The sequence below is a fragment of the Microcaecilia unicolor genome, chromosome 7 (assembly GCF_901765095.1).
Source record: "Microcaecilia unicolor chromosome 7, aMicUni1.1, whole genome shotgun sequence".
In the NCBI taxonomy this organism is placed as follows: domain Eukaryota; kingdom Metazoa; phylum Chordata; class Amphibia; order Gymnophiona; family Siphonopidae; genus Microcaecilia; species Microcaecilia unicolor.
Window position 1 is genome coordinate 267371194 of NC_044037.1, and position 15820 is coordinate 267387013.

The 15820-nt window shown below is 40.9% G+C and overlaps 1 protein-coding gene across 1 annotated transcript in view; it reads left to right on the top strand.

Annotated features, from left to right (window-relative positions):
* Positions 1-15486, top strand: part of LCT (lactase) — an 86611-nt gene extending 71125 nt beyond the window's left edge. The window contains exons 16-20 of the mRNA XM_030210868.1: positions 1818-1952; positions 2781-3001; positions 10536-10775; positions 13791-13933; positions 15385-15486. Coding sequence (XP_030066728.1) covers positions 1818-1952; positions 2781-3001; positions 10536-10775; positions 13791-13933; positions 15385-15486 — 841 coding nt within the window. The remainder of the gene's footprint in view (positions 1-1817; positions 1953-2780; positions 3002-10535; positions 10776-13790; positions 13934-15384) is intronic.
* Positions 15487-15820: the final 334 nt, after the last annotated feature.

Here is a 15820-nt window from a genome sequence, read left to right on the forward strand (position 1 = left end):
CTGGATTGCACTGTTGGAAGCAGGATACTGGGCTAGATGGACCATTGGTCTGACCCAGTATGGCTATTCTTATGCTCTTATGTAAGGTTTAAAAGAAACTAGGCAGAGATTTTGGCATGGATCCAGGTTGGTTTATGTTTTGAGATGAGATACTGTGACACCATTTTTTGTGGGCTTTTCACAATGAACAAACCATTTAAAAAAACATAATTCATATAAAACAAAGCATGGCCATGTTTTAGTAAATATGTCTTCATCAGGGATAAAACAAACTTAAGAATAAAAAGACAATAAAAATAATAAAGCAAATATATATCAAAAGTCACAGTCATCACTAAACCTCAAACATAAATGAAACCATATTGTTGGCCTAACATTTTAGCATAGTAGATTGATACAAAAGAATCTGTAAATAATACATACCAAATCTGGTGCTGCAAAGTGCTTGTTCTTAGTATACTAGCCGTTGAGCCTGTAAAAACAGGCTAGTAAAGGAAGGGGGGGGGGGGGTTGAAAGCCCCCCCCCCCCCGGATAGGTCGCCGCCGCCCCTCCCCCCCGGAGTCCCCTCCGCCACCCTTCCACCCGGGCCGGGTACCTGGCTTCACTATTCAAACCACCGGAATGCAGCACACAGCTCATCTGAGCTGCCGTCGGCCTTCCTTCTTCTCTGCGTGTGTTCCGCCCTCGTGTGACGTAACGTCGGCAAGGGCGGGACACAGGCAGGTAAGGAAGGCCAACGGCAGCTCAGATGAGCTGTGTGCTGCGTTCCGGCGGTTTGAATAGTGAAGCCAGGTACCCGGGCCGGGTGGAGGATGGGTGGCAGTGATGACTCCGGGTGGGTGGGGGGAGCGGTAGCGGCAACCCTGGGGGGGGGGGAAGCAGTGGCGATGGCGGTTCCCTCACTCGCAGGTGCGCAGGTTCCCTCTCTGTCACGCCCCCGTCATCACGGGGGTGGGACAGAGAAGGTCTGTACTGCGCATTTGCGAGTGAGTACGCCTCTTGCCATTTATATGTTTGATACCAGTGTTAACTGATCAGCTTATATTTCTTAGTTCAATGAAATGGATCTTTTCAACCACAGACCCATAGTGCATCACAGCCTAATTTTAAAAGCCCATAAAGAAACACATACTAAAAACTGACTAAAAAACAAGTCAGGAAATAAACAGATCCATAAATCAGTTAATAGAAGGAAATATGATAGGATTATTTAATGTTTTTCTTATTAACGTATATCAATAATATGGCTGATTTATTATTTTTTATTGTTTTTTTTAAGGGGTCCAGTTATACAGTTGCAGTAGGCTTACTGCTGTGTCACCATATGCCAAATCAGCCCTACCACCAAGCTCGCTTAGGAGCCCAGCGGTAGTTCTGGCTTCCGGCATGTAGTGATTAGGGTGGTAGAAAATACTTTTGTATTTTCTAGCACAGGGGGAATTCCCGGTGGTAATTAGGCAGCACTACGCAGTGCCCGGCTACCACCAGAGCCCCTACTGCCTCCTAAATAGGAAGCGGTAAAGGCTCCCCCAGGAAATGGCCATGCAGCAAGCGTTTAACTTACCAAATGGCCGTTTCCTTTTTTTTTTTTAAGCCCTTATACTGGTGGCAGTAAAGGGGGGCCTCAGTGTGCGGCAAACCCACACGCTGACGTCACTGCAAGGCTCCTTTTACTGCCATTTGGTAGAAGGGCCCATACGTTTTGTTGTACCTCTGATGCAAGTATATTTGCCGAAGCATGGCCATGTTAGGTTTTACAGTTCTCACCACTTTCTGACAGCCTTTTCTCTTTCCCCTTTCTTTGTTTTAACTTTAGACTGCCTGAATTTACAGAGAGTGAAAAGCAGAGAATAAAAGGCACATTTGATTACTTTGGTTTCAACCATTACACTACAATATTGGCCTCCAAGCTCAGTTTTCCTCGTGGTCTTCAATCCTTTGACGCTGACAGGTAAGATTAGTTCAGCTGTTCTGTTAGCACGTACCTGCCCTTTCTCGAGATGCCTAGGGATTTTATAATCAACCTTTGAGTTTCCAGCGCTAAATACCTTTATACAAACTCAATAATGCAACAGGCACAATCACATTGCTTTGCTTGAAAGACCTCAGCAGCGACTCGTTTCACAAAAGCTAAGACGCTCTTGAGTCGCCTGCCTCTTCATCGGTCAGCAAATTAATGTACAAAAATGTTTTGATATTTTATACAAAGCTTAAAATATAGACTCATTGTACTAAAGTGTACTTAGCTTTATGATTGCAGATCACTCACGTGGACTGCTCGCCGACGTGTGTCAGGTTGAGTTTTAAACATATTATGCGACGTGGCTAGTGGACCGAACCCTGACGCAGCAATAATGCGAAACCTGCCGCATGTCGGCGAGCGGTCCCATGAGTGATCTGCAATCATGACGCTAAGTACACTTCAGCACGATGAGTCTCTATTTTAAACTTTCTATAAAATATCAAAAAAATTTTGTACATTAAAGAATTTGCTGACCGATGAAGAGGCAGGCGACTCAAGAGCGTCTTAGCTTTTGTGAAACAAGTCGCTCCTGAGGTCTTTCAAGCAAAGCAATGTGATTGTGCCTGTTGCATTATTGAGTTTGTATAAAGATATTTAGCGCTGGGAACTCAAAGGTTGATTATATCCCTAGGCATCTCAAGAAAGGGCAGGTACATGCTAACAGAACAGCTGAACTGTTTTGCTTTTGAATGGAAGAAAGAAGAAGGGGAATGATCAATAAAACAAATAATGATCATTTTTTTCTGATATTTGCAGGGGAGTAGCTTCCTTGACAGACCGCAGTTGGTTGGGCTCAGGCTCCATTTGGTTAAAAGTGACTCCCTTTGGCTTTAGAAGGATATTGAACTGGATAAAGGACGAATACAATAACCCTCCGATTTATGTAACAGAGAATGGTATTTCTGAACGTGGAATAGAGCTCAATGATCCTTGGAGAACACATTACTATCGGAGTTACATTGGCGAGGCATTAAAAGGTATGACAATATGTCAACGAAGAGTAATTTTTAAAATCATATAGATAGGATAAAGACGCTGCCCAAATACTGAAAGAAAAATGAGTAGAATCTAGAATAAGGGTCCTATTTTGCTACACAGGCATTAAAAGGTAAAATTACATGACACCTAGAGATTATGGGGCCCTTTTATCAAGTGGCAGTAAAAGGTGGCCTGTTCTGGTGGCATCGGCACATGGGATTGCTGCTCGCTGAGGCCACCTTTTACCACAGTGCGTAAAAGGACATTTTCCCAATAAAGGCAGTAAGTTGTCGTGCGCTACTTATAAATTTGGAGGCGGTAAGGGCTCCAGTAGTAATCGGGCAGTGCACAGTGCTTTCCAATTACCACCAGGTATGCCTACTCAGGGTCGCCGAGAGGGGGGGGACAGGGGGGACAAAAGTCCCAGGGCCCAGGCCTCTGGGGGGGGGGGGGCCCGGCGCCGCCGCTGCAGTGTGGCCCGCTCGCTCCGGAACTAACCTTAAGTCTCCTTTCACTTCACGCAAGCAGCAGCAGGGCAGGCCACTCCTTCCTTCCGTGTCCCGCCTTCGCCTGACGTAATGTCCGCAAGGGCAGGGCACGGAAAGAAGGAGAAGTCTGCCCTGCTGCTGCTTGCACGAAGTAAAAGAAGGAGGCTTAAGGTTAGTTCCGGGCCCGGTAGCGGGTGGAGGGGGGGGCCGGCAACTTCAGGTGGGCGGCGACCTCGGGTGGGGGGGGGCCTGGCGCCGGCCTTGTCCCGGGCCCGGCGCCGGCTCTCGGCGCCTACTCCCCACCCACCGGTGCTAGAAAATAAAAGCTATTTTGCTAACAACTTTATCACGGCCTTTAACAGCTCCCCTGCCAGTCCTGCATTCCTTCCCAAATGCAAACACGCCTCAAGAAAGGGCCGAACTCCTCTTGGAATTTTTTTAAATTAATAAAACTATTGTTTAGCCATCAGGCCTTGCACTCTTAATTTAATAGCACATTCATAGCCCGCTTAAAGATCAACATAGCTCAAGGCAGGGAACAACCAAGAGAGATACTTAAAATAAGGGAAAGGGGGAAAGGGAAATGGGACTTGATATACCGCCTTTCTGAGGTTTTCTTGCAACTACATTCAAAGCGGTTTACATATATTCAGGTACTTATTTTGTACCAGGGGCAATGGAGGGTTAAGTGACTTGCCAAGAATTATGGTCAAAGAATACTTTGCCTTACAAAACAAATAAAAATAAAACCAGAAAATCAATAACCTAAGATGCTGCTCCACCGACAAACAGGGAAAAGTTACCCAACCTGGAAAGTCCTGTCATACCTCTTGCTGAAGGGCCTCTCCCTTCAGCATACATCTGTACAAAATAATCCAACATGTTCTCCAGCTCCGTTCAAGCTGAACACAAAGGTTATAGTTTATTCAATTTTCTATACCGCTAAGCTTTAAAAAAAAAAAAAAAATGAAGATCACAGCAGTTTACAATATAATAAAAATAAACAGAAAATAACTCCAATAACAAGACAGAAAAGAAATAGATAAATAGAGATAAAAACAAACAGATTAAAATCAGTGTGAGGCAGATTCCTAGGCCCCATCCCCGCTAACCCTCCGGAAGATCCATATTAAAAGCCAGATGAAAAAAACGCACCTTCAATAAATGTTTAAACAGACAAAGATCCTGCAAAAATGGGGAAGAGAATTCCACAAGAAAGGTGCCAAATAAAACAAGGCCCCCTTTCTAGTAGACATCAGACGAATCTCCCTAACATATCCTTAGACCTCAAAGATTTAGCCGGTACATATATTCATGAAGTAAAAATGATAATGGTGAAAGGGCCTTTTCATAAAAAGCCTGATGAGTTAAAACCAATCACAATAAAATGCAGGCAACCAATGATGACATACAAATAAAGGCGTAATATGATCAAAATGAGTCGCTTTACCCCAAATCCTCAAAGCAGCATGTTGAAGTATCTGAAGCTTCTTAATGTTATCAGAGAAATTCCAGCTAGAATACTATTAGCATAATCAAACTGTGACATAAAAATCAAATGAATCCCCTGTCCCATCCTGAAGTCTCCAAATTGCTATTATTGCTGCCAAACAGCCCTGGCCAACACAGAACTTCTTTATTCCCATGCTTGTAGTATTTGAGTTTTGCAAACCATCAAGAATACTCTATTTTGTCTAACTCCAACTCCTTAATCCAGCCCCTTGCTAAAATAATAGCTGTCTCCACTCTCATTCCTACCCGGGAACTCTGTTCACTGGGTAAATCTCTCTTATCTGCACCCTTCTCCTCCACTGCTAACTCCAGACTCCGCTCCTTTTATCTTGCTGCACCATATGCCTGGAATAGACTTCCTGAGCCGGTACGTCAAGCTCCATCTCTGGCCGTCTTCAAATCTAAGCTAAAATTCCACCTTTTTGATGCTGCTTTTAACTCCTAACCCTTATTCACTTGTTCAGAACCCTTACTTTATCATCCTCACTTTAATATTCCCTTATCTCTTGTTTGTCCTGTTTGTCTGTCCTAATTAGATTGTAAGCTCTGTCGAGCAGGGGCTGTCTCTTCATGTTCAAGTGTACAGAGCTGCGTATGTCTAGTAGCACTTTAGAAATGATAAGTAGTAGTAGCTGTCAATACAACTTCAGGACTTTGGTGAGCTTTTGCTGGTATTCCAGTTGGGCTATCTGAACCTCCCATCTCAGGAGCACCTCCCTGCTATGCTTCTACATATAAATGGCAAAACTAGTGATGTGCCCTCTGAGGAGAGCCATCAGGGTTTTCCAGCACAACACTGGATCTAAATCCAAAGGAACTATGAACCTGCTGAAATTCTCTTATTGGCTCCTACATCATTGCCACAAATTCTGTTTTATATTACTAGTCTTTTTACCACCTCCCCAAATTAGTATGCACCAGTCACCTGCAATTTAGAGAGATAAAAGACTAGGAAGGCCACGCGTATGAGAAAAGCAACTTATTACTTGCCAAGATACAGATACAAATTGGTATTTTCTCATATGGGAAAGCAGCACCGTTACATACTGTGACTGTCTCTTCCAACGTACTGCTCTGGTACAGCTGTTTTTATACCTTTTGTGTTAAGCACTTATCTTCCTCAGAGATCATTCTGTTCTCTGTTCTCACCATCTAATTTCCCTTAAGTTGCTAAATCACATTCTTCTATCCATCCATAATTGCACCTTTCCCATGCCAGCTTGCCCATAAGGATATCATAATAGATCATAAATTCCTGAGTTTACACAGGCTCATGTTGTTTAATAAATTACAGGCTTCTCAATCTCTGATAGATTCCAGAGTCCCACTGGCTTGTCAGCCTCTGACTTTTTGACCTGTGCTGAGTTGCTGATCTGTGCTCATGATTCTACAATTCTTGCATTCCTAATATAGAATTATTCAGTCTCCATGTACTGTTCCTAGCCAGAAGACCCCCAGTGTGAATGATCAGCTCGACCGAGTGATGATCAGATAACTGGTGGGTCATAATGTCTATGGAATCTTAGCATAGATTGGGTGGCAACGCCGGTATTTGGAGAGTAAAACTGGTGCAGGGCGGACTTCTATGGTCTGTGCCCTGATCGTGACTGAATAGATATGGATGGGCTGGAGTGTAAATTTTAAGGGGCTTCAACGTTAGCTTCAGAACGTTTAGTACAGGAACAGTGCTGGGCAGACTTTTACAGTCTGTGACCTGAGAAAGGCAAGGACAAATCAAACTCAGGTATACATATAAAATATTGCATACCATGTAAAATGAGTTTACCTTGTTGGATGGACCATTCAGGTCTTTATCTGCCGACATTTACTATGTTAGTCCATCAGAGATTTTCCAGAATGCAAAGCATACAAGAAAAAAAATCTGTCCAATTTACGTATTAGGCCTGGGTGAGAAAAAAGTGTAATCATTGTATCCTGAATGCAATATCTTCTTCCAGATGTCCTCCACGCCAAGCCCCTCTACCAAAGCTGTCAACACCAGAGAATCCCCCCCAGCTCCTCCCCAACCCACAGATCCATCTTTGCCACCTCTGACATTGCCCTGAGTGGTGTGGTATCTCCCTCTCTCCTTCCACCCTCTCCCTGCAGAATCTGGTATCACACTCCCTCCCCCTCCTCCAGCGCTACAGTCTTCAAGGTTCGTCCTAGCTGGTTAAGGGCTGAATATTACACAGGCTATGTTTTATCCAGCTGCGTATGCCTGGATATTCAATACAGGTGTATGGACATGGCTTGGCATTGAATATCCAGGAATAAGGCAGTCAGCAAAACACTGAGTGCCGCCAGCTGACTATCGGGCCCAATATGTATGCTGGAGAGGGGTTATGTTGCTAATACTAAGATGAAACCAAAATCAGATTATATTTTGAATGGTAATTCTATGAGGAAATACTCTAGTTTAGCTCTGTACTCACTGTTGCATGAAGAAGGCTCCTGTGGATGCAGAACATATGTTTGCATTTAAAACTGTGACAAATTAGAGTAAGGGGTCAGTATTAGAGTTCCAGGAAACATAATTTAACTTAAACAATTTTTGCTGCTTATAATCAATGTTGGCAGTTTTTTTTTTCTGTTTGTTTTATTTTGTATAGCTTGGGAATATAAATTGCATTCTTTTTTTCCTGGGGCAACTGCCTGACTAGTGTTTGGAGCAGGAGTTCTCAACCCCAGCCCTCGGGAGACACCTAGCCAGTCAGGTTTTCAGGATACCCACAGTGAATATGCAGGCAATAGATTTGCATGCACTACTTCCATTCTATGCACATTTAACAAACGAGATTAAAATTTATGGCCAAGAATGTAGCTGCAGAGTAATGATACACTTAAAAAAAAAAAAAAAAAAAAGAGGCAGTGAATGTTTCAAAATGCAGGGCCTGATATTCAGCCTGCTATCGGTAAGTGTCTGGCAAGCCATTTCCAGCCATGGGCTGATGAACTCACCCCAGATATTCAATGCCAAGCAATGCACAGCTCCCAGCATTGAATATCCAGGTATGACCGTGAACCCAGAAGTTAAACAGGCACCAGCCAATATTCAGACCAGTGCCCAGTTAACTTGCCATATAAATACAGGACAGCTGCTTTGTTGTCCTAACTTTACGAGGTTACTTAGCCAGTTAGTGAACTGAAAATCGCTGCTGAAACCAGGACAAGCAATTTAAACGGCCAGGGACCTCTCCTTGTCATTTAAAATTGCTTTGAATATTGACCCTGCAGATTTCAGAATTAATAAAGGTTCACATCTAATGCATAATTCAACGTGTAATTAAACTCTGGAGTTTGTTACCAGAGAATGTTGTAAAAGCAGTTAGATTAGCAGGGTTTAAAAAAGGTTTGGATACCTTCCTAAAAGAAAAGTCCATAAGCCATTATTAAGATGGACTTGGGGAAAATGCACTGCTTATTTCTAAGGTAAGCAGCATAAAATGTATTGTACTGTTTTGGGATCTTGCCAGGTAATTGTAACCTGAATTGGCCACTTTTGGAAATAGGATACTGGGCTTGATGGACCTTTGGTCTGTCCCAGTATGGCAACACTTAAGTAATATAACTTTATATAGCCCTCAATCGCATCTTTTCTGTTTTACAACTATTTCACATACTTAGGAGGAAGATGTGAAGGCATAGGCCAATTTTATTTGAAAATTACATTATATAATGCATCTTTCACAACCATAATCCAAACAGGAATGGGGTTTGATATACTACCTTTCTGTGGTTACAATAGAGGAGTGTGGTAGCCGTGTTAGTCCACTCTTAAGGTTATCAATAGAAATCAAACAAAATAAAACATGGAAAAGAAAATAAGATGATACCTTTTTTATTGGACATAACTTAATACATTTCTTGATTAGCTTTCGAAGGTTGCCCTTCTTCGTCAGATCGGAAATAAGCAAATGTGCTAGCTGACAGTGTATATAAGTGAAAATATTCAAGCATTACTATGACAGTCTGACAGGGTGGGAGGATGGGGGTGGGTAGGAGGTATGCATGGGGACATCAAAGCATATCATTGATATTCTAACAGGATGGGTGTGGATAGGTGAGGGGTGGAGTGATCAACAGAGACATACAGCTTTATGGTTTATAATGGGCTAGGAACCCCAGATCCTTGTTAAGTCCTTTCTGTTGGGTGTTAAAATATTCAATCATTCTGACTTCAAAGGTCTTACGTTCTTGTATGGTTTTAAAGTTACCTTTCAGGATTCTCACTGTGAAGTCACTGGTACAGTGTCCTGGTCCTGTAAAATGCTGTAAACTTCCATCACAGACTGAAAAGGAACAGAAGGGCACACTTCCCTGTAATTTATCCAGTTGCAAACTATGCCAAAATATTTCACAGGACCCCACAGTCATCCACAAAGGAAAGATATTCAACATAAAGGGATCTTTCACTTGCTCATCTTCCAATGTGGTATATATCATTCAGTGTAAAAAATGTAACGAAGGATGCTATATTGGAGAAACAGGCCAGATGCTTAAGACAAGATTCAATTTACATAGACATCACATGAACAATACTGGTGCCAGTAGGGCTCCCACGCCTGTTGGTCAGCATTTTACAGGACCAGGACACTGTACCAGTGACTTCACAGTGAGAATCCTGAAAGGTAACTTTAAAACCATACAAGAACGTAAGACCTTTGAAGTCAGAATGATTGAATATTTTAACACCCAACAGAAAGGACTTAACAAGGATCTGGGGTTCCTAGCCCATTATAAACCATAAAGCTGTATGTCTCTGTTGATCACCCCACCCCTCACCTATCCACACCTATCCTGTTAGAATATCAATGATATGCTTTGATGTCCCCATGCATACCTCCTACCCACCCCCATCCTCCCACCCTGTCAGACTGTCATAGTAATGCTTGGATGTTTTCACTTATATACACTGTCAGCTAGCACATTTGCTTATTTCCGATCTGATGAAGAAGGGCAACCTTCGAAAGCTAATCAAGAAATGTATTAAGTTATGTGATTACAATCAAAGTGGTTTATGTGTATGTTTTTTGTTCCCTGCCTTGAACTGTAATAAATGTGGGTTATAAATTTTTTAAAATAAATTATATACAGATACTCATTTTCTACCTGGGGCACTAGAGGGTTAAGTGACTTGCCCAAAGTCACATGAAGCCGCAGTGAGAATCAAACCCATGGTTCTCAGGCCACTACACTAACCATTAAGCCTCTGCTTACAACTAAATATAGAATTGGAGACAGATAAAAATCAAGCAATGGTAGATAACCTAATAAAAGATGTCCTAAATGGCAGAGAGTCTCACACCAATGATCTTATAGAAAAGCTTTGAATATCACAAAAACTTCATCTTCAAATGCATAGTAAAGCAAATGGAACAAAATTCAAACTGAAAGCTCATAACTTATAGCATTAAAATTGTTTGCTTAATAATGAGAGGATGGTTGGTAGTGGGATAAATCTGGTATTTGTTAAAGAAAAATAGTTTTTGCAATTGTTTAGTAATGTACAGATAATTTTTGCATTTAACAGCAGTGAAATATGATGGTGTGGATTTGCGAGGCTATACAGCTTGGTCATTGATGGACAATTTTGAATGGGCACCAGGATATGCTGAAAGATTTGGCTTGTATCACACAAACTACTCAGACCCATCTCTCACTCGCATTCCCAAAGAATCTTCAAAATTTTATACAACTATCATTCAGTGCAATGGTTTTCCTGACCCAGCTGCTGGCCCACATCCTTGCCTTCAGCTACAACCAGAAAGTAAGTATAGTATAAAATACAACTATCTGAAATCTGCCAAATAGTAAATATATTATCACTAAATTCTGCAGTATGTATGAGATGAGAGGCAATGTATTGCTTGTAGATTGATTTAATGCTAACTGAATGGTATGTACTGAGATCTCTCCAGTTACCATACTCAGTAGCCGAGTTGGCTAAGATGGGTCCACTGCTCAACTAAGTGACCCTTCTCAGGACAGGTAATGTAGGACTATTTGCCTACTTCGTTATTCCCTGCTTTTTCAATATCACATAATGAAGAGGGCTCTTATGAACATCCATTAAAATAGGGAATGGAATAAGAGAAGAACTACCAAATTTGATTTCAGGTTTGAACCTTGAAAAAAAAAGTGTTAGGCCTGACATTCAAAGGATTTATGCTAATATTGATAGTTGTGATCCTAAATTGGATTTTTTGAAAACTGATTAGGGCTGAGTTCCTTCACTAAACTCTTAAATTTAGGAGCATAAAAAGTGGGTATCAACAAGAGAAGATTAAGGCTGGGGAAACAGAGTTAGGAGCTTAACACCGATTTGCAGCACTATGTGGCCACTATCATGGAGTCACGGCCACAAAAAGATTGTTAAGCACTGGCATAGGGCTTCTAGACCTCTTTATTCAGACTGTTCTGATTTGGGTAATCAGGTGTCTCTATCCACTATGACTATGGGGCTTAATTACCTACGGCTTTTGGCTGGATGCTCTCCCTAACAGCACTAAAACTCCTATTGCTCGCATAAAGGATTTCATTTCCCTCCCCAGCTGCAAGTGATATCACTGGAAAGTTCAAGTGTTGTTGTTTATGGTAGAGCCTTAAAGATTGACAGCGGGCATCCCTATTATAAAAATCCTGAAGTCTCAATGTTATAAATGACAAGAACTAAAAATACACAACTCACTGTATGAATACATTGCCAGGACAGGTCTGAGAACCACTGTTCTACACTACTGTCCAGTGTTGAAACAGGTGAACTTTTTTTTTTTTTTTTAGTAGAAGGGTAGGCAAGTCCAATCTGACTATGGCAAGCCAGTCAGCATGCAAATGGCAATGCATATTCAGTGTGAATAGACTAAATCCACACCCAGCTTTCATCTCTTGAACCATTCTTGCCTAGAAAATTTGAGGTTCTCCCTACTCTAGAGGTAAATTATTTTTGTATCCTTTTGCAACTGAATGCATGTATTTATCACATAACTGATGTATGAGCTAAGTTTAGCATTCTTAAAACCTGCCAATGAAAAGTCCAATGTATAGGACTCATAGCCCAGGGGCACCAAGGAACAAGATGGAATGGCAGAAAAGCCATTTCCTCTCATTACAAAAATATTTCCAAGCCATTCAAGTTCCTGGTTCTTATCTTGAAGATCCGAGGAGCTTCTGGTGTGATAATTGAGCTCTCCCAAATCACTGAGTTGGCTGGACATCCATTTTCTTGCCCATAGGACACTGTGCAAATTGATGAATGGAAATGGCTTTGAACGCTTTAGGAATTAATGAAGGTTAAACAGAAGTGCTTTAAGCTCACCCTTACCATCTAAACTATTGGGAATAGCTTCAACTGTTCTCTGAACAAAACCAGGAAAGAATAAGGTTCTTGGAGAAAGAGAATTACTTTGCCCTTGGTCAGGAGAATATTCACAATAGGCTTCTTCAGACTGATTCATGGATAATGACCTGATCCAAAGTCTGAAATGGTACTTGACCCATAAGCCATAATTTCAGCATGATAGCTTTTTGAACACACAGTGTTGTAGAACAGCTGAAAAGGCTCAGACATAGTGTAGCTGAAATAAGGGTTAAATAGAGTACACTGAAGAGTAATAAGGAAATATTTCTTTGTCGATAAGCAGACTGACTAGGCCATATGGCCTTTTTCTACAATCATGTTTAAAGGACATCTTGAAATTACAGTGGGAACAATGCTTGAAGTCACTGACCTAATTTCATCCATTGATTTCTTCTGGTCAATATTTTTGTCAAAGGACAAAAGTATTTCAGAAAAATAGGTCAGCTAAAGTCGGAAAGTGAAGTCACAAGAAGCCAAGAAAATTGAGGTTGACGTAACTATGTTACACACAAAAAAGTGCTAACAAAAATGGGGACTAAGTCAAATGGCTAATGGCTGGTTTCACAAAAAAGGATCTGTGATAAACAGATACAGTAGTATGATTTAAATATAGTTATCATCACTGACAAACAAAGAGCCACCGGGGGAGGGGGTGGGGAACGAGCCTTATGACAACAGTTACACAAATTCCCATTCATTCACAAAAGTGCCTTTCCAGACATCTCTGTAAAACAGTTCACATTGGCACCAGATGATGCCACTTGTGATTTGCCATCTTGACTATCCTTTGAGAACTCAATGCAGTTTGGTTCAAATCTAACATGACACCTGCAAACTTACCCTTTTGGTGCACTAATACCGACACAGCCCATTCACTTTCAATGGGCTGTGTCGGTATTGCTGCACATCAGCCGCTAGCGCAGATTTGTAAACTATCATTTGTATCAGTGCAATTCTACCTGAACGAGAGAAGGGGACATCCCACCAAGTGTTTAGCTGAGTCCTAGTGTGTGTTATTAACTGGTGAAAGTTAAGTTTATATAGCCATCCAGTATTCATGGACAAAAGATAAACAAACAACCCCTCCACCCAACACAAGGAAAAAGGGCCAATCCAGGGCTGCCATATTAATTTCAAGTGAAGGAAGCGCCTCAGACATCATCACCTAGTTCAATTTAAACCTGCAGAAGTCCCCATACTCCCCAAAACTCTCCATTAAAGTCCTTACTGAGATCTCCAAATTTGTCAGATGGATCAGTAAATTGTCTGGGTAGTGGGTATTCCTAGCAGAAAACATGCTAGAGCAAACTTTTAGATATATTTTTCTAGGATAAAAAAAACCAAAATCTTATTTTGATGTCTCTCTTACTTTCCCAGATATTACCACACCTCTGCCTACCCGAACCTCATCATCTATGACTACCCAATCATCATCATCTACGACTACCCAATCACCATCATCTACGACTACCCAAAAGAGCAATGGAAGTGTGCACTTTTTGGGGCTAAATGTATCCCCTTCGAATGCACAGATTGCGCTGTATGTGCTATTTTGTTTAGCAATCTGTTTTGTATTAGCATTTGGTATCTGTTTGTGGCAATATATAAAATTATCTAAAAAATTAAGAGGATAAAATTAAACAGTTGCATTAACATGTATCCATTGATATCTGACATCCTACAATGTTGAACTGAAACCTAGATTACTGTAACAATTTGATGCATTAAAAAATTTTTTCAAGAAACTTTCTTCTTTGTGGCTGCATAACCACCTTATTAGGATGAAATTAAATTACACTTCCTGATCAAAATTAAGGATGTAAAAAGCAAATGGGACAAGTACTGTAAGGTTTTTTTGTTTATATAAACTGTGGATGATATTTTAACACTTACTAAGCCTTCATTCAACATGGAGAATAATTAAGCAAAACAGGTGTAGAAATCATCATTTTAACAAAATAGATGGAACAGTTGTGCAATTCTTTCAACTCTTGCCCAGAATCAATGACTAGAATAAAGCTTCAGATATTTAAATCCTAGATCGTTCATATCAAGATTGTTAATGGTAGTATATTTAACTTAGTTCTTTGAATCGGCTTTGTCGGCATTGCTGCACGAGAATCACTAGTGCGATTTGGTAAAAGGTCCTGAGTTTACTAAGTTAAATACACTACCATTAACGATCTTGATATGAACGATCTAGGATTTAAATATGTGAAGCTTTATTCTAGTCATTGATTCTGGGCAAGAGTTGAAAGAATTGCACAACTGTTCCATCTAGTTTGTTAAAATGATAATTTCTACATCTGTTTTGCTTAATTATTCTCCATGTTGAATGAAGGCTTAGTAGTGTTAAAATATCATCCAAAGTGAATGGGCTTTGTTGGCATTGCTGCGCCAGGAATCACTAACATAGTTTAGTAACAGAGGCCTTTAGTAAATCTAATTACAAAGTCTATTTTACATAATAAATTACTGGAAAACAAAAATAAACCAACTACCCAATATTGCTTTCAAAACAAACTACTGTAACAAGTTAGACACTAGATTCTATTGCACATAATACATCAGGTAACACAGGTGACTTGCACAGTAAATATAAATGTGTTACTACAGGCTGGAACATGAGACAGTTCTAACCACAGCCATGTACAGTTGGCAGGTCCCAAATCAGGTTTATCTTTTAAAGTGCCAATGTGAAGCCCCCTGTCCACTTCCTGATACCCACCAACACCCCCCAGATTCCAAGCTCTCCAACCATTCCCAACACCTATTGGGTGTCTAATGGCAGAGCAAGAGAGATACCCAGTAGTAGCTCCTGCCATCAAAATGTCATTGGCCAACTCTATGGTGGTAATCTCATTGTATCACCATTAAGGGCTGGCCTACCAAATAAGGGCACACATTTTGATGCCAGCAGCCAAAAGGGTTGAGTGATTGGGGTTTGTTCCTACCCAGCAGCGAAACACCAGAGAAAATCCTGTTAGGTGCTTAGAAGAGTTTAGTTTTTGTTTGGCATCAGCTTCTTCAAGAGGCTCTCCAGGAGCACTGGCTGAACATTGATGGCTTGATGCTCCAGCATAGGAAAGAACACCAGTTCAAGCTGGTATATTTCTATCAATAATGCAGCTTGTGAGGTTAAATGTAAGCTGCCATTAATCAATTTGCATAACTATGGTTGTGGTTAAATTTATTTAATATATCACCTTTCTTAAAGCAGTTCACATTAAAAACAAACAAAAAAACCCCATAGAAATGCATAATTATGAGGCGTTTTGAGTCTTTAGCTTGTGCTGCACAATCAAAACATGTGTTAAGGACAAGCAATGCATGAACTTCCCATTAAACGCATGTCATTTGGCACAAATAATGCACTATTCCATAACCCATATAACAACCCACCTTAGTTAAACAGAGGTCCCTTCGTTGATAATACACTGAAACCTTCTGCTCAGTGT